At 40.0% G+C, this 19,107-nt stretch overlaps 1 protein-coding gene across 6 annotated transcripts in view; it reads left to right on the top strand.

Annotated features, from left to right (window-relative positions):
- Positions 1-19,107, top strand: part of CEP112 (centrosomal protein 112) — a 516,630-nt gene that overhangs the window by 51,885 nt on the left and 445,638 nt on the right. For all 6 annotated transcript variants that reach the window (XM_062174820.1, XM_062174816.1, XM_062174818.1 and 3 more), the window contains 2 exons: positions 7,024-7,117; positions 8,979-9,056. In XM_062174820.1, the coding sequence (XP_062030804.1) occupies positions 7,024-7,117; positions 8,979-9,056 (172 nt within the window). The remainder of the gene's footprint in view (positions 1-7,023; positions 7,118-8,978; positions 9,057-19,107) is intronic.

Below are 19,107 nucleotides of genomic sequence, written 5' to 3'. Positions count from 1 at the left end.
ATTTGTGATGTGTATGCTACCTGCCTTTTAGTCACTGGTAACCATCTTGGTTACTATAATATGTAGGGCTCAGCACTATCTACAGTTTCGAGCAACCTCTTAGGGTCTCTGAACAAATCCCCTGAGGATAACGGGGGACTGCTCTATTTTAACCTGATAGTAACTTAACTTTGCATACAAAAATTCAGCAATTTTATTCTACTTACACATATTTACCTTTTATATTGTATATTCATTAACATTCTGATTACAATGATTTTAAAACTTTATTTTAAATTTTATACTAAACGTGAAAAATTATTTATGTACTACCATTACATTAATAGAATAATTTGTATTTGAATATAAGATTACCTTTACCAGTGAGTTTTGATATATTTTCATGCTGCTAATTAGCGTCCTTTCATTTCAACTTGAAGGGCTCCCTTTAGCATTATATTTGTTAAAAAAAGAATTATTTATTTATTTGAAAGACAGAGTAACAGAGAGGGAGAGACAGGGAGAGATATCTTCCATCTGCTGCTTCATTTCCCAAATGCCTGCAACAGCTGAGGCTGTGTTAGGTATGAGCCAGGAGCCAGGAATTCCATCTGGGTCTCTAATGTGGGTGGCAGAAACCCTAATACTTGGGCCATCATGGCTGCCTTCTAGGACACTGGATGGGAAATGGAGTAGCGGGGACTTGACTAGCATTCCAGTATGGGATGTGAGCTTCTTAAGTAGTGGTTTCACCTGCTGAGCCATAGTGTCTGCCCCTAGTACTTCTTTTAAGTCAAATATCTGTGGATGAATTCTCCCAACTTTTGTCTGTCTGGGGCAGTCTTTATCTCTTCTTCATTTCTATTGGACAGCTTTGTAGGGATAATATTCTAATTTGCCCTTTTTCTCTTTCAGTACATTGAATGTATCATTTCATCTCTCCTGACATGTAAGGTTTCTACTAAGGAATCCACTATCATGCTTATGGGGACTCTTTTGTATGTGATGAGTTGTTTTTCTCTTTTTAATTCAAAATATTCTTTGACTTTTGACAGTTTGATCATAATGTGTCTCTGTATAGATCTCTTTACATTTAATTAATAAGGGATTCTTTGGGCTTCATGAAATTTTGACTTTTCATTTCTTTCCATAGATTTTTTTTTTAAATGCTCATTTTATTTGAAAAAGAGAGGGAGGGAGGAAAGGAGAGAGAGAGAGAGAGATTGAGAGAGATTGAGAGAGATCTTCTATCTGCTGGTTTACTCCCTCCTGAAGCCCACAACAATAGTTGATGCTGGCCCTGGCTGAAGCTGGGAGCCAGGACCTCAGTCTGGATCTCTCCCATGTGAGTAGCAGGGACCCAAACACTCGACCCAGAACTGCTGCCTCCCAGGGGATTATTCTGAACTTTTTTTTCCAGGTAATTCTTTTTTTAATTTTTTTAATTTATTTTTTTTGACAGGCAGAGTGGACAGTGAGAGAGAGAGACAGAGAGAAAGGTCTTCCTTTGCCGTTGGTTCACCCTGCAATGGCCGCCGTGGCTGGCGGGCTGCTGGCTGGCACACCACGCTGATCCGAAGGCAGGAGCCAGGTGCTTCCTCCTGGTCTCCCATGGGGTGCAGGGCCCAAGCACTTGGGCCATCCTCCACTGCACTCCCGGGCCATAGCAGAGAGCTGGCCTGGAAGAGGGGCAATCAGGACAGGATCGGTGCCCCGACCGGGACTAGAACCCGGTGTGCCGGCGCCGCAAGGCGGAGGATTAGCCTATTGAGCCGCGGCGCTGGCTTCAGGTAATTCTTATACCCCCATTTCTTTAGACCGAGTTTCTGGAGATTTGTTTCAGCTATATTTTAATGTTCCCTGTTCTTTGTGTTGGTGTCTGCACATGTGAAAAATGCCCACTTCCCTTAGTCTTTATGGGCTGGCTTTGTACTGGAGAAGACCCTCACAAATTAGCCCAGGGGGATTTTAAGGCTCCTCACAGCTTTTCTGTGGCTCTTCTCTGGGCTTTTGTGTGTGAATTGCAGTTTTCCCAGTTTTATTTTAGGAGCTCATCATCTCTTGCTCCCTCTGGTGTTTGTCTCCTGTACTGCAGGTCCTCTGAAGCAGTAGTATACTGACTCATCTCTGTTTACTTTTTTCTTTTTTTCCACCATTAGGCATTTTGATGATACTCAGTCCCATAAGTACTTGAAGATGGGAGAGACAATAACAAGTCCTTTAGACAGTTTCCTGCAAAGTCTGAATGTTGGACACGTGTCTCAGTTTTCTCTTTCCCTCCCCAGGGGAGGAGTGTGGGCTGGGACTTCTACCATTTATGTCATGCTGACCTAGGGAAGGGCTCTTTCTGCCTCCATGCCTACTACTTCAGATGGCTGCCTGTGTTCTTAGTGTGCTGGTCCTTTCGCCATGTAAAGAATACAGTCCTGTGGGAAGTCTTCTTCCAAAGTCAGAATGCTGAATGGATGCTCCAGCTTTCTTTCCTTAGGGAGAAGTTGGGATTTAGAGATTTTTCCCTGCTAGTTCTATGCGATGCTTGTGCAAGGGGCTATGGTCAGGTACTAATGTAGTTCAAAGTGTCTCCATTGATCTCAGAAGTCCCCAACCTGGGTTCTTTGCCACTTTCCTGTTAGAACTTTGATTCGGTCAAATTAGAAACCAGTTTTTCTGGTTGCCTCCAAAAAGTCAGAACATGGACTGTGCAGTCCTCTCTTTCCCTTCCCTGGGGGAAGCCTGTGAGCTGGGGGTCTCCTCCCAATCTTGTGTGCTCTGTTGGCAGGAGGACTTAAGGAAGAGAATACCAGCTTCGTTGTGGTTGGTTTCACGTTTGCCTGGGATGCACAGCATCTTGTCTGGTCTTGTGATGTCTCATAAAGAGAATTGATCCCCAAACTGAGTCTGTCTATAAGAGGAAGGAGATGTTGGGCTTCCTGTTTTGCTGCCTTTCTAACAGCATCATTTATAGAAAGTTTCTTTTGCAGAAGGACTAATTTTCTTTTAATTTATGATGCAGAGAGACACCAAGAGACAGATGGAGACAGAGGTAGAGAGGGAGAGATAGAGGGAGTTCCCATTAGCTGTTTAACTCCCCAAATTTCTGACATTTGATCTTCCTATTTGCTTTAAATATTATTATGTGTTTCATTACTTACCTTTTTAAATTTATTTGACAAGTAGATTTATAGACAGTGAGAGAGAGAGACAGAGAGAAAGGTCTTCCTTCTGTTGGTTCACCCCCCAAATGGCCACTATGGCCGGTGCTGCGCCGATCTGAAGCCAGGAGCCAGGTGCTTCCTCCTGGTCTCCCATGCAGGTGCAGGGCCCAAGCACTTGGGCCATCCTCTACTGCCCTCCCAGGCCATAGCAGAGAGCTGGACTGGAAGAAGGGCAACCGGGACTAGAACCTGGTGCCCATATGGGAAGCCAGCACCGCAGGCGGAGGATTAACCAAGTGAGCCGGCCCCTACTTACCTTTTTTTTTTTTTTTTTTTGACAGGCAGAGTGGATAGTGAGAGAGAGACAGAGAGAAAGGTCTTCCTTTTTGCCGTTGGTTCACCCTCTAATGGCTGCTGCGGCCGGCGCATCTCGCTGATCCGAAACCAGGAGCCAGGTGCTTCTCCTGGTCTCCCATGTGGGTGCAGGGCCCAAGGACTTGGGCCATCCTCCACTGCCTTCCTGGGCCATAGCAGAGAGCTGGCTTGGAAGAGGGGCAACCGGGATAGAATCTGGCGCCCCAACTGGGACTAGAACCCGGTGTGCTGCCGCCACAAGGCGGAGGATTAGCTTGTTAAGCCACGGCGCCAGCCCCTACTTACCTTTTTAAAAAAATATATTTATTTGAAATTCAGAGTTACAGAGAGAAAGGGCGGGGGAGAGAGGGAAGGGGGGGGAGAGAGAAAGAGAACGAGAGAAGGAGAGAGGGAGGGAAGGAGGGGGGGAGGGAGGGAGGGAGGATGGATATTTTCCATCAGCTGGTTCACTTCCCAGATGATCACAACAGGATCCAGTAGCTTCTTCTGGGTCTCCCATGTGAGTGGCAGGGGCTCAAGCACTTGGGCCATACTATGATGCTTTTTCTAGGCCATTAGCAAGGAGCTAGATCAGAAGTACAGATGCTGGCAGTCCAGGAGGTGGGTTTACCCACTGTGCCATAACACTGGCCCCATTGCTTGTCTCTCTATCTGTAAAGGGGCATGTCTGTATTTCTGTTGTGTTAGAGATCAATGTAGATACTTTGAGGGTGTTTCCTTATTATACTTGAAATACTTTAGTATTATTAGGAAAAGAGTGAAAGAGAAAATTTATGTTTCTTATAGTTTATTGCTTCAGAATACAAAAGAACGTGTCAGGGAATTTTACTAAATGTTCTGATTTTTTTTGTTTGTTTCATTTCTATGTTAGTTTTGACATTCTGAGATTAACTAAGTTGAAGTATCCTTTCTCTAATCGACACAGATATCATGGGTCACTACGATCATAATACGTACATTGTAGGCTGTCATGATAAGCACGGGGCTTGCTGTTCTGTGTGGTAGGCAGCAGTTGTTACTCATAAAGAGATTTTTAGGGTGGAACTTTTTTTTCTCATCCATTCTTGCATTGAGACCACCAGCCATATCACTCAATTTGAGGCTTGGTGTTCAAGTTAATTGTGTTTCCAGCTGGAGACAGTCTGATGGCAAGAAATGAAACTTGTGTGCCTAATGTGTTGTTTCTTATAGTACCAGAAGCCATCGCAATGATACTGACCTCTTCTTTTTGTTTGCTCAGCTGTCTTCTCAAAAGCTAACTTGTGCAATGGCTGTGCTGCACTTGGCCTTCATGGGAACATGTTTGGGGCAACATAATGAGTTCAGTTTTTGGTGTGCTGAGTTGGCGGTAGAGCTACTCAGGATGTGTCTGTAATGGGTTTGGGGGCCAAGGGAACCCTGTAGGCTGGTGGTGTAGATTTAGTAAATAGAAATTCTCCTTAATGTTTGAAAAATGAATAGTATATTCTATCATCCAGGGAATGTGTGCAAAATGGAAATAGATAGCGTTAGTTGCAGAGCCCTGGGACTACAGCGTGTGTGGGGTGTGCGGAGAATGAAAAGCTGGTGGAGGCTCGTGTGGAGGAGGGATCTGAAGGGTAAGATGAGGAGCAGGGAAGGATGTGATGTCTTCAATAAACTGTTCTTCACATCTCAGTGAGACCAACTAGGGTAAGAAGGTTACAACCATTTACCTAAGTGTCTAGGAGATATTGATGACCTTATTACACCACTGCCAGGATGAGTGGAAGTCACATGGTACTTGATTGACAGGTATATTGGGTTAGGATGTGGGTCTGACAACTTTTTTTGAAGATTTCTTGTGAAGGAAAAGAGGTTGATTGGCACAGGACGACTAAAAGTGAATTAAAAGGGTATTCTTTTATGTATGCTCCCTGTGTAATAAATAGATAATGTTTCAGGCTTCTTTTTTATTAATGTTTTTATGAGAAGAATTATTTTTAATATTTAAGCATTTTCAATTTTTAAGTGTAGCTCCTTTTATGATGGTTTAATCTATTCTTAAGGAATAGGCCTCTAGTTAGCAGATTGCCTCTTCCCTTATACCAAGTTTTAGGTGCTTACTTCAGCTCAAGCATAGTGACTGATAAAATTATTCTCAAAACACTATTTTGCCCATTTTTTCTCACTTGCTTTTAACTACTTAGACATCTGGGATAACTGAATAGTAGTATAAAAAAGCAATAGCTCTCTTTAAAACAGATTTTTCAGACATTCTACATTACTTAGTAGCTAATCTAAGGAATGTTATTCTCCCAGTGTTGCTACCAAAAAGAACATTAGTATTAACATTGCCTTTTTGAACAGTAGTCTGTTTTTTGGGAATACATAACTCACAGAACTCACAGTTTGTGACTTTAATTCATTATACTGTATAATGAATGATTGGTTTCTATTTTATATGTCTTGAATCCTCTAATTAGAAAATAGGTATTCATAATCATCAAAATTTCACTGAATTCATTTGAATAAAAATATATAAAAGAGACTCTAGACTAAAGTGGATGTTGGACAGTGGTATTTGAATATATTTTATATTAAAGAAGACTCTTTGTTGGAATCCTTTTAAATTGGTTTTCTGCCTGTCCTGTACTTACCTTGTTTTATCTGAATTAACATCCTGTATTTTTTTTTAAAAGATTTAATTGTTTATTTGAGAGTCAGAGTTACACAGAGAGAGGAGAAACAAAGAGAGAGAGTGAGAGAGGGAGAGAGAGAGGTCTTCCATCCACTGGTTCACTCCCCAATTGGCCACAATGGCTGGAACTGCGCTGATCCAAAGCCAGGAACCAGGAGCCTCTTCTGGGTCTCCATGTGGGTGCAGGGACCCAAGGAGTTGGGCCATCTTCCACTGCTTTCCCAGGCCATAGCAGAGAGCTGGATTGGAAGTGGAGCAGCCAGGACTGGAACCAGCGCCCCATATGGGATGCCAGCACTGCAGGTGGAGGCTTTACCCGCTACGCCACAGCGCTGGCCCCAACATCTTGTATTTTGAAGTCAAAGACTTTGATATATATGAGGTTTCTGATGTGGTTCTGAAGTAATTGAAATTTTAAGTTACATGAAAGTTTGTTATTTTATATGCTTGAAGACTTCATCTTGATATGGAAAAGGAGTCTAACAAAATATGGTAATGTTTTTAAAATAATGATCTCTTGGGATATATGCTTCATTTTCTATTTTTTGCACTTTGGAAAAGGGGAATGGAGGAGAAAACATTTAAACTGGTGCATTTTATTGTAGTTCTACTTAAAAACATTTATTTGTAAGTGAATGTATGGCATTTGTGTGACATTTTACTTAAAATTTAAATGAGATAAAATACCAGAAATACGAGTGTTTATTCATATAAAATTTTTCTTTGCTAATGAAACATCATTGTTAATGTAAACAGTCATCTCATTCCTAAAAGAAAACAGTTGGTAGTCCTAGATTTGAATTTTGTGTCCTCTGAATTCTCTAAATTTTGATTATTACCATTTTGGTCTCTCAGTAGGGAGCAGTACACTGGGAAGCTGCAAATGAAAACCCAGTCCCTGAGTCCTGTTTACAGGGAAGATGATCAAAATGTCACCTCAAAGATTTGTGTAAGATCAAATTTTAGTTTTGTTTGTGTTTTAAAATAATTGCACAAAGTTTTAGTTTCATGTAATCAGAGTTCCAGCGGTCACTTCAAACCCGGCGTGGAGTCTGAAGGTTTTGGTGACATCTTGATGTCAGGCAGTGGTGTGCTTGGTGTAGTCTGTGCGATTCCTCCAGCTTCCTCAGTGATGCAGAGGGATCATGCTAATTAGTCTATCATTTCCCCTGCGCATCAAAGAATAACTTCAGAAAGCTTCATCTTTTTGTTATTTTTCTTTTCTCTTTTACTATTTCTAAGGAAGTGATTAAATACCAAATGATCATAAAATTAAGAGAAAATTGGGATTGACTTGCAGTGCAGCAGGGAGCACTGCTCTTCTGATGAAGGTGAACTATTTATATCTTGAAAGATGAACTCTTCTCCTGCATCTATTAGCTTAGATTATTAGCATCTATTATTATTATTATTATGCATCATTAGCATAGATTTGGTTTTGAACAGGTGTTAATGAGCTTTGTAGAGAAAAACTGTGCTGACTTTCTCTAGTTTCTCTTGCCTAATTCTTACTGTCTTGGTTATGTTGCAAGAGAGATCATGTGTAACAGATGACTCAGCACATACTGCTCTAAACCTAACTCATTGCATTTCCTCCAATGGCAGTTCGGAACTTAAAGAAAAAATTTAGTAAAATGGGCAGCACATTTTTAATAATGGTTGAATAATTCAATCATTGTGATTAAAATAAAGCAGATTCATTTCCTTACTTAAGCAATTTTTGTTCATAAAAAAATGTACAAAAAGCAGTGGACCACCAGTAGAAGTGCTAATAAATTTTAATATAATATATAAATATTAGAAACTCAGTATCTTGTTGAGTAGAATTTGGAGAGTAAACTATGAACATTTTAGTGCATTTTTGTAACTTCATAATTATTGTAAATGATGATAGGTAAATAAGTTTGTTATGAGGCTTTCTGAAAGCATGAGAATACTATATTGACTAATTTTAAAATAAAATGCTTTGACTATAAAATAATCATTATTGTTTTATACATATTTAACTTTCTAAGATTTTAGAGCTTTAAGATCCTTATCCAAGGCATAGTTCTTAGGTAACTTTCAGCTTATTATAGTTATCTTGCTATATAAATGTACAGTATAATAAATTGCATAGAGGGAAGAAAAGCAAATAATTTTTATTTTTTAAAAAGCCTCATCATAGTTGTGTTTTCATGGTGTGAATCCAGAGCTTGTTTCTCTTTATGTTCAGTGTGTGAGTAAGAATTAATTTAAGAACAAAGAGCTTCTTGGACATCAACTTAAAACTTCTCTGTTAACTAATTTGAATGCGAGTAAATAATTCATCTTTTCAAGAGCCCCCCTCACTTTAAAGCTACTGTGGTATACCACAATTAAAACTTTTTGTAAAAGAACTTAAAGAGAAGAGTCTGAAGAGTCTGGATTAATTTTTAAAATATTCTTTTGATGTTTTTCCCCCCTGGAATCTAGTTACTGTGTGAATATATTGTTAAGGCATCTCATAGCCCTAAGCAGCTATAATAAACAGTCGTTCCTTAGAATGGAGAACTGAAGCTCAGTTGCAACATAATCCTTTTCTCTGAGGGCAATATGGTATTAGTAGACAAGTGAACAAAACTCTTATTACTCCTAATGACATATCTTTTTGTGCTGTTTTCCTCCCTCCCTTCCTTTCTTCCTCCCCCTCTCTCTCCCTCCATCCCTCCCTTCCTCCCTCCCTTCTCCATTTCTCTCTCCTTCCCTCTCTCCCTACTTTTTCTTCTTCCTTCTTTCTTCCTTTATTTCTTTCCTTTTTCTTTCTTCCCTTCTCTTTTTTTGTATTTCAGGAAGTTCATTTGAGAAAAACTCCTGTATCTTTGGATGACAGTGACATTGAAGCTCGCCTTAATAGTTGGAATCTTGGGGTAAAAATTTATTTGTTTTATTTATATATTGATGTAAAAGAATCATACTGTGTGTGGATAGTCTCCGAACTGATTTAATTCTGTTCAGCGGATACCAGATAGTAGACATTTAGTACTGTATTGGCCCTAAGTACAGGAAAGAGAAATAGCATTCCAAAATATTTGCTGTTATGATAAAGCTAGATTTCTAGCTTATGAAATAGGAAAGATACACGTAAAGTAGCTAAATACTAATTTGAGATACTGTTTGATAAAACACCAAAATGAGTTATATGGATATTAGAATACTGAGATGGAGGAGAGGGAGGGGAGAACTTAAAGAGAAGCAAGTTCATTTGGATTAAAGATAGGGAGATTTCATGGATGAATAGTAATTGTGGACAGCAGTTTTCATGTACAGAGTTCTGAGGGACATGGATATATTTGGTTAGGTGAAGAGGTGGGGGAGGTAGAAATTCAAGAAATGTACATGAAGAAAGTAGTAGCAGTGAAATGTCATGTCTGGATCTTTGGGATTTATATATGGAATTAGTGGATGATGTTGTTAGCGTGGATCATTTTGGAACATTGAATGCTAACTTGCAAAGTGTAGTTTTTAAATTCTAGGTTCTGTTGAACTTTGGAAATTTTTTCCCTCCACATGCCACTTTGCATATTTGCTATTTAAATGATTTTAGAAAATAAAAAGCTTAAAATTATTTTTATCATATGAGATTTTACAAATTGAAAAATACAGATAATCAAAGGAATAAAGCATATTTCAATGCAGGTAATTTATAATTTAGATATTTTATTTTTGGACATCTAAGCTTCTCCCAGCTTGTTGCAAATATAAATATATGAGTAATACTGCAGTAAAATTCATTAGAAGAATCTTTTTTTTTTTTTTTTGGTTGTTTTCTTAGATTACATTATATCTTGAGTACAGTGCCTTCCAGAAGGTTTGTACCAGTTCCAACCTTTGTTATATCAGTTATCCGTTTACCACTAATAGCTGATATTGAGGATCATTAATTAAAAAAAAAAAAACCCTAAAAACTTTCCTGCTAATATTGATCTCTAATGAAAGAAGTACTTTAGCAGAGTTGATTGGCCCTTGTGGACATTATATTGTTGTGAGTATAAATGGAGAAAGGGGACCAGTTACCTTTCAGCTGTTTATAGTAGGCTCCATGTTAGTGTGGTTATTGCAAAGATGAAAAAGATGGAAAGGAAAAACCATTGAAACAGGAGTAAAAGATGCTTAGTGACTGATTGGACTGCTAAACTGAAGGACACCTAAGGGTTTGCTTCTGAGAAATGGAAATGTTGGCTTTTTCACTTCATAGATTGTCAGCTGAGGAATCCCATTTTAATGGTTTATAGTTTTATTTTAGATTGGTGGGCTGTAATGAGATGGTTAGGTTAATTGGAGAGGTCAAGACCTAGAGCTTCATGAAATTCAAAGACTGGAGGTCTGTTCTGGAGTCCGTATTGCTAGAGGTGGTAGCTGCATCCAGAGACTAGAACAGCCCTAGTCTGGAGAATAGAGAGTAAGAGAGCTGGGTGGAGAGATGAGAGTGAGGACATCTGGTGTGTGGAATGGGCACAATTAGGAGGTTGGGCAATGCATAGGAAATGAAAGTAATGTGGATCTATGGTTAATTTTGGGAGTATGCAAATAAGAGTAGAGAGAAGAAGAATGAAAGGCAGATAATAAATCAAAAGAAAAACGCTTTCATGTTTGAAGGTGTGGGGGAAGTTGCCATTGGAGGAAGTCCTGTTACCAGTGTGGGAGAAGAGCACAGGAAATCCCTTAGAAAGACAAATTCTCCTGCTAGAGGCAACATCAAAGTGAAAAGTAAAATTCTGGAGCTATCCTTTTAAACTTGCCTTTGCCTTTAGCCATTTGAAACTTCTGATGTATGTTTCTAGCTCATGGAATACTTTTCACAATTGCTTAAATGTTCATAGGATTAAATCTCGTATTGGTATAATAAAATTAAAATAAAACATTAAAATATTTTGAGATAGTACCTTGAAAGTAGGCTTACTTTAGGTTTTGTTTCACATTTTTATTGTTCAAAGAGTGCTCTAATAGTGTAAATATATCAAAGTCTTGTATTTTTATATATTTATAACATCTATGCATTAATCAATCTGAACTGTATCTCTTGATCACAGTAGAATAATGTCAGTTTATTAGAAGGCTTAGATTTTTTCTTTCTGCTTTGTTTTTAATTTTATCTGAGAATACGTAACTTTTTTTTTCTGGAGTTAATTTTTGTCCTGTAAATTAAGGATACTTTTTTGCAATTCTAGCATTGCTGTCACACTGTCATTCTAGCGCATTGGATGTTCTAGGACTTGAACCTGCTGTTGTCTTTCCATGCAGAGATCTTGCTGAGAAACAGCTGAACATTTTGCTTTTTTCTTTAAAAAAAAAATAAGTTTGCCCCAAAATATGTTGTTTTCCTAGGAGGTGTTATTTTTTTCTAAGAATTCCTCATTCAAGTAGAGATGTGTTTAACAACTAATAAAAATTTCCTTATTCTTTTTTCTTAATCTTTTTAACCTTTTGTGATGCTTTCTTCATATATTTGTATGTTTCCTGTATGACTTTGTAAGCCACAACCTGGATTGTAGTGCTGTAGATGTTAGCTATTTTTTTTTTTTTTAAGATTTTGCTTATTTATTTGAAAGACAGTTAGAGAAACAGAGACAGAGAGATCATCCATCTGCTGGTTCACTCCCCAAATACCTGCAATGACTAGGGCTGGGCCAGGCTGAAGCCAGGAGCCTGGAACTTCATCTGGGGCTCCCAATTGGATGACAGGAGCCCATGTACTTGAACCACTCTTCGTTGCTTTCCCAGGCACATTATCAAGGAGCTGGATTGGAAGTGGAGCAGCTGGCACTTTAATATGGGTTGCTGGCTTCCCAAGCAGTACTTAACCTGCTGTGCCACAATACTGTCTCCAAAGAAACCTTAGGGAAATTGGATTATATTTTTGACAGAATTGAATGACAGTACTACATGTCAAAAGTTATGGGATTCAGCTAAAGTTGGTTTTAGAAGGAAATTTGTAGCATGAAATACATTAGAAAATAAGAGAGGGTAGTTCTATTTCTAGAATGGCAGTATGAAGAACCCCAAAGAACTGCTCCCTAACAAAATAAGCATAATTGGTAAAAACTTAGAAATCTGAATATAGACCTACCATATGATCCAGCCATCCCACTTCTGGGAATTTACCCAAACCAAAAGAAATCAGTGTATGAAAGAGTTATCTGTACCCCCATGTTCATTGCAGCATGATTCACAATAGCTAAGATATGGAATCGATCCAGATGTCTATCAACTGTTGACTGGATAAAGAAATTATGGTATATATGCACTATGGAATACTACTCAGCTGTAAAAAAAGAAATGAAATCCTGGCCGGCGCCGTGGCTTAGCAGGCTAATCCTCCACCTCGCGGCACCGGCACACCGGGTTCTAGTCCCGGTTGGGGAGCCGGATTCTATCCCAGTTGCCCCTCTTCCAGGCCAGCTCTCTGCTATGGCCTGGGAAGGCAGTGGAGGATTGCCCAAGTGGTTGGGCCCTGCACCCGCATGGGAGGCCAGGAGAAGTACCTGGCTCCTGGCTTCGGATCGGCACAATGCACCGGCTGCAGCGGCCATTGGAGGGTGAACCAACAGCAAAAAGGAAGACCTTTCTCTCTGTCTCTCTCTCTCTCACTATCCACTCTGCCTGTCAAAAAAAAAAAAAAAAAAAAAAAGAAAAGAAATGAAATCCTTTATTTTGCAACAAAATGGACACAACTGGAAACCATTATACTTAGTGAGATAAACCAGTCCCAAAAAGACAGATACCGTATGTTTTCCCTGATCTGAGGTAACTAATAGAGTACCTACAATGTAATGTATGGGACTGAAATGGACATTTTGAGATTTGATGATTGTGTATAACCCTTGTCTCTTCTGTTGAGGAACAGTGTTTTTTTTCCCCTTCATACTATTTGTTGAACTCTTTTACTTAGTGTAGGGTTAACTTTATGATCATTAAGTAAACTGAAAGTAGGTCTTTATACAAATTAAGAGTGGGAATGTGAGAGGGAGGAAGAAAAAAGGTTGGAGTGTAGGTGGAGGGAGGGTAGGGTGGAAAGTGTCACTGTGTTCCTAAACCTGTATATATAAAATACATGAAACTTGTAAACTTAAATGAAGTTAAAAAATACTTTAAAAATTTTTGATGTTGATGGGGGAGGGGGAGAGAGAGAGAGAGAGAGAGATAGGAGAACAGGGGAGGGGAGGGGAGGGGAGGAGAGGAGAGGAGAGCAGAGGAGGGGAGAGGAGGGCAGGGGAGGGGAGGGGAGGGGAGGGGAGGGACATATATACCATGATTGAGATCTCATTCTCTGGTTCATTTTCCAAATGCTCATTATTCACAAGAGCTGGAGAGGAGAGGAGAGGAGAGGGGAGGGGAGGGACATATATACCGTGATTGAGATCTCATTCTCTGGTTCATTTTCCAAACAAGAGCTGGAGAGGGGAGGGGAGGAGAGGAGAGGGGAGGGACATATATACCGTGATTGAGATCTCTTTCTCTGGTTCATTTTCCAAATGCTCATTATTCACAAGAGCTGGAGAGGAGAGGAGAGGAGAGGAGAGGAGAGGGGAGGGACATATATACCGTGATTGAGATCTCATTCTCTGGTTCATTTTCCAAATGCTCATTATTCACAAGAGCTGGAGAGGAGAGGAGAGGAGAGGAGAGCAGAGGAGAGGGGAGGGACATATATACCGTGATTGAGATCTCGTTCTCTGGTTCATTTTCCAAATGCTCATTATTCACAAGAGCTGGGGATGGACCAGGCTGAAGCCAGGAGCAGAAACTCACCCAGGTCTCCCAGCTGCATGGCAGGGACGCAGCTACTTGAGCATCACTACTGCCTCCCAGAGTCTGCGTGGGTAGAGAGGTGGACTGAGCAGCCAGAGCTGGGTGTAGAATCCAGGTGCTTAACTGCTAGACCAGATGCCCACCCAAAAAGACACTCTTTAGAGTTTCTGGAAATTGTATAAGGGTATAAAGCAAATAGAGACCTATTTATTCAAGAACATCAGTGACAACTTCGTTAAAACTGAGTGTCTGTGACACTTGCAGTGTGACTTGTGTTCATTTATTCCCTGTCCCTCTAGCTCAGCCTCGTGGAAATTTCATTCTCAATGGATATGGCCAAGAAAATGGCTGTCTTTTCCCTCAGCTTCTAATCAAGAGAAAAAAAAAAAATCTCATTTGGAGGGGCATGCTGCCAGCATTTCTTATCTCTTTGATGTCTAAGTAGAAGAGACTATAAATTTCTGGTGAATACAGCTTAGCAGTGGTAGGGGCTTCCTTTTCTCCCCTCTGCCCCCACTCAGGGCAGAGCTGTACCCCAGATGCAGCAGGTTGAGAGTACCACAGCCTGATTATGCTCTCCCCAGCTAGACCACAGGACAGAGACTGCCTGTGCATGGCTCCAGGTCGCGGTTCAGAGTTTCTGACCCTGGGGAGAGGCAGTCCAGAAGCTCTCCCCAGAGAAACTGTATTGAAAACAGAGTATGGGAACTCAAACCTAAGGATGCTGTGGGAAACAGTGGAGATTGAATAGTAAGCCAAATTAGACATGTGGTTTAACAAAAAGAGAAGAGGAAGAAGCAGTTAACGAGAGAGTCTTTGTAAAATCACTGGCATCCCAGGATGACAATATGCATACCTGAGGTCGCATCCACTGAGGAGTGACACCAAAGCCTTCACACTATGGGGGAGATGCACGTCCCTGAAATAGCCTGCCTAAGCTAAACACAGCAGTAAACAAGAATGAAAATTATTCCCGGAGGGAAGTCAGTAACCACAGTCGCTATAATGTATTATCTAAAATTCCAGGTTTTTTTTTTTTTTTTTTTTCATCTTTAAAGTTACAAGATGTGCAAAGAAACAGGAAAACGTGGCCCGTACACAGGAAAAATCAGGCAACAGAAACTGCTTGTGAGAGGACACAGAGCCAGATTTAACAAAGACTTCAAAGCAGCCATTATAAATATGTTCAAAGAAATAAAGGAAACCATGGTAAAGAAGTAATGGAAGCTATGATGACCTTGTCTCATGGAGAATATCAGTAAAGAGATAGGAGTTATAAAAAGGAACCAAGTGGACGTTCTGGAATTAAACAGTGTAATAACTGAAGTGAAAAATTCAGAATAGGGGCTCAATAATGGATTTGAACTGACAGAAGAAAGAAATCAGTGAACTGAAAGATAGATTGATAGAGATTATGCAAGCTGAAGAACAAAGAAAAGTGTACATTTCCTCAGAGAAATACAGGACACTATCAAACATGCTAAAATATGTTTAATGGATTACCAGAACAAGAGGAGAGAGAAAAATTAGAAAATATATATTTGAAAAATGATGGCTATCTATATTCTAATTTGATGAAAAACATCAATTTACACATCCAGGAAGCTCAATAAACTCCAAGGTAAGATAAGCACAAAGATATTTGCATATAGATGTATTGTATTAAAATGTTAAGAGAAAAATAAAGAGAAAATCTTGAAAGCAAGAGAGAAAAAAAGTCTTTGGTCGTTAATCTACATTCCCATCTTAAGAAACTTGCAGAAGAAGGGCAAATTAAACCCAAAGCAAGCAAAATAAATATAAAAGGTTAAAACTCAGTGAAATTGAATACAAAAAGCAATAGGGAAAATCAATGAAACTAGAAACTGGATCTTTAAATGATGGGTATTTAGCAAGATTGACCAAGAATTAAAAAAAATGACTTTGCTAATAACAAGAATGAAAGAGGAGATAGCCATACAGATCCTGCAGATGTTCAGAGTACAATATGGTCACTGCAAACAAGTCTAAAGCATAAATTGACAATATAGATGAAAGGGAAAAAGTTCCTGAGTAACACACACTAACAAAACTCAATCAAGAAGAATTAGGGAACCTGAACAATCCCATAACTTGAATTTAGAATTAAAAACTTTCTGATAAAGAAAACTTCAGGTACAAATGTTTTCACTGACAAATATATTCCCATAATCACTTGAGAAACAATACCAATTCCACACAATCTCTTCTAGAAGACAGGAAAAGAGGCAACACTTCTCAGGTTAAGTTGTAAGGCCTGTTTTTATGTTGATTCAAAATATAGAGAGGAGGAGAAGTATTCACAGATTCCTTATCTGACAGACTTTTATCCATAATGTATAAAGAATTCTCCATCTCAATAAGGGGTGAGCGTTTGGTGTAGCAGTTAAGATGCCACGGATGCCTGCATCCTGTGTCAGAGTGCCTTGGTTTCAGCCCTGGCTTTAATCCTAATTTCAACATCCTGCTAATACATACCCTGGGAGACAGCATATGAGGCTCAAGTACTTGATGCCTGCTACCACGTGGGAGACCCTGGACTGTGTTCCAGCTCTTGACTGCTCTGGCCTAGATCCAGCTATTGTGGGCATTTGGGGAGTGAATCAACAGATGTAAGATCTCTCTATTTCTCTTTGTCTCTGGCTTTCAAATCAGTAAAAACTGAACATTTAAGCAAAGGAAGGTAATAAAAAGCTGTAATGAGATACTACCACACATGCATTTGAATGGTTAAAAGAAACAGACAAGAAAACTCAACAATTCCAAATGCTTATGATGATGGGGAGCAACTGGAACTCTTTTCTCTTGCTGATGGGTATGCAGAATGCTAGTTTTGAAAACTTGTGGCATTAAAAAAAATAAAAATGTATATTTACTGTATAACCCAGAGATGTCACTAAACTAAGTTAACATGAAAGTCTGTGTTCATGAAAGAACCTGTATGTATTTATAATCATACATCTCTTTTTAATTGATCAAAACTCTCTGTAGTCTCAAATGCCTCAACTATAGAATGGGTAAATAAATTGTATGTATGGGGAATTTTCAAAAATTTATGAAGAATGCATATTATGGAAAAAGTATGCATGGATTCCAAAAAATTTTTTGCACCAAAATAAACTTTTTTCCTTTTTTTTTAAGATTACTTATTTGAAAATCAGAATTACACAGAGAGGAGAGACAGAGACAGAGAGGTCCTCCATCCACTGGTTCACTCCAGAGATGGCCACAACAGCCAGAGCGGCGCTGATCCAAAGCTGGGAGCCAGGAGCTTCCTCTGGGTCCCCAACGTGGGCGCAGGGGGCCAAGGACTTGGGCCATCTTCCACCACTATCCCAGGCCACAGTAGAGAGCTGAATCGGAAGTGGAACAGCTGGGACTAGAACCAGTGCCCATATGGGATGCCGGTGCCTCAGGCCAGGGCTTTAACCTGCTGCACCACAAAGCCAGTCCCCCAAAATCAAGTTTTTAAAAATTGTACTTATTTATTTGAAAGTCAGAGTTACACAAAGCTAAGTTAACACAGAGACAGAAGGAGAGACAGCAATCTCTTCCGTCTGTTGGTTCACTCCTCAAATGGCCAAAACCAGGAGCCAGGAGCTTCTTCTGGGTCTCCCACATGAATTCAGGGCACCAAGGACTTGCGCCATCCTCTGCTGCTTTCCCAGGTGTATTAGCAGGGAGCGGAATCAGAAGTGGAGCAGCCAGGGCTTGAACCGGTGCCCATGTGGGATGCTGGCAGTGCATGCTGTGGCTTAACCCTCTATGCAACAGCACCAGTCCCTCAAAATAAGCTTTTACTTCCATTTTCATGGAATTAAAAGTGTCAGGATCTCCCCCTCCGGGAACTGGCCAGGTTGCTGCGAAGGAAGAGTCAAAGAGTCGAGGAGACTGAGGAAGGTCAAGCTAAACACACTTTATTGGTACTCTAGGCCACTAGGAGAGATCGCTCAAGCCTACTCCTGTGGGCACTAGGTACTACGGACCAGGAGCTTCTCCCCGCGGGCACTAGGAGCAACCTCTGGTTTACAGCATCTGAGGGTCCCCTTATATACAGTTTCTAGAGGCTAGCCCCGCCCACATTCTGACCTCCCAGGGTCCTGTAGTCATGGCAACAACAGTTTGTGGTTAGGGGGTCTAGTTAGGCCGTCCCTTTTCAAATCTTACCAGCTAGGGTGGTTACCTTTCTACTTTTCTTTCAAGCTGTGCTACTGCGCAGTTACTTTGTTTCAAACAGCGCTACAGTTACTTTCTCCATGAATGGTTCCCTAACAAAGTTTTTTGAAGTATCCTCTGTAATCTATACAATGGGATACTTTACAATGATAAAAGAACTCTACTTTCACATTACATAAGCAAGTGAATGAATTTCAGATGAAACAAGCTGGACAGAAAAGGCTATATATGTGGTTTTGATTGCATTTCTATGATATTGTAGGAATAGAAAAGCTATAAGGATGAAGAATATAGAGTTTGTATGTGTTAAAGGTTGAGGTAGCATTTGACTCCAAGGGTGTAAGTAGCAACAGGGAACTTTTTTACGTTTTATGGAACCGTTTGTCTGATGACACCATATGCATTTGTTAAAGCTCACAGAGCTGTAGAGTGAATTTTAATTTAAAAAGTGACTATATTCTGATGTTTCACATTCGGAGTCAGCCACGAGGCAGTGTGTTATTCTCTTGTGTTTTATTTATGATTTTAAGGAAAAGGAAATAAATCATTTATTCTTCTGACCTGCAAGTATATTTAACAGTAGCTTAAGTTGGGTGAAAGAGCTGAAGCCTATCAGAGCAACTAGCAGTTCCATTTCTGTATAAAGTATTTTTCTAAATTATTATTCACCTTGAGTTATTCTTTTTTTTTTTTGGGGGGGGGATTTATATTTCTGAGAGGCAAAGTTATAGACAGAAGGAGAGACAAAGGAGAGTTCTATCTGCTGGTTCACCCCCAAAATGGCCACAGTGGCTGGAGCTGGACCAATCCAAAGCCAGGAGCCAGGAGCTTCTTCTGAGTCTTCCATGTGGGTGCAGGGACCCAAGGACTTGGAACATCCTCCGCTGCTCTCTCAGGCCATTAGCAGGGAGCTGGATTGAAAGTAGAGCAGCCAGGACTCCAACTGGTGCCCATATGGGATGCTGGTGCCATGGG

This window comes from Lepus europaeus, chromosome 18, assembly GCF_033115175.1.
Source record: "Lepus europaeus isolate LE1 chromosome 18, mLepTim1.pri, whole genome shotgun sequence".
NCBI lineage: Eukaryota > Metazoa > Chordata > Mammalia > Lagomorpha > Leporidae > Lepus > Lepus europaeus.
Note: the sequence above shows the minus strand (reverse complement) of the source record. Positions and strands in the feature narration are given on the sequence as shown.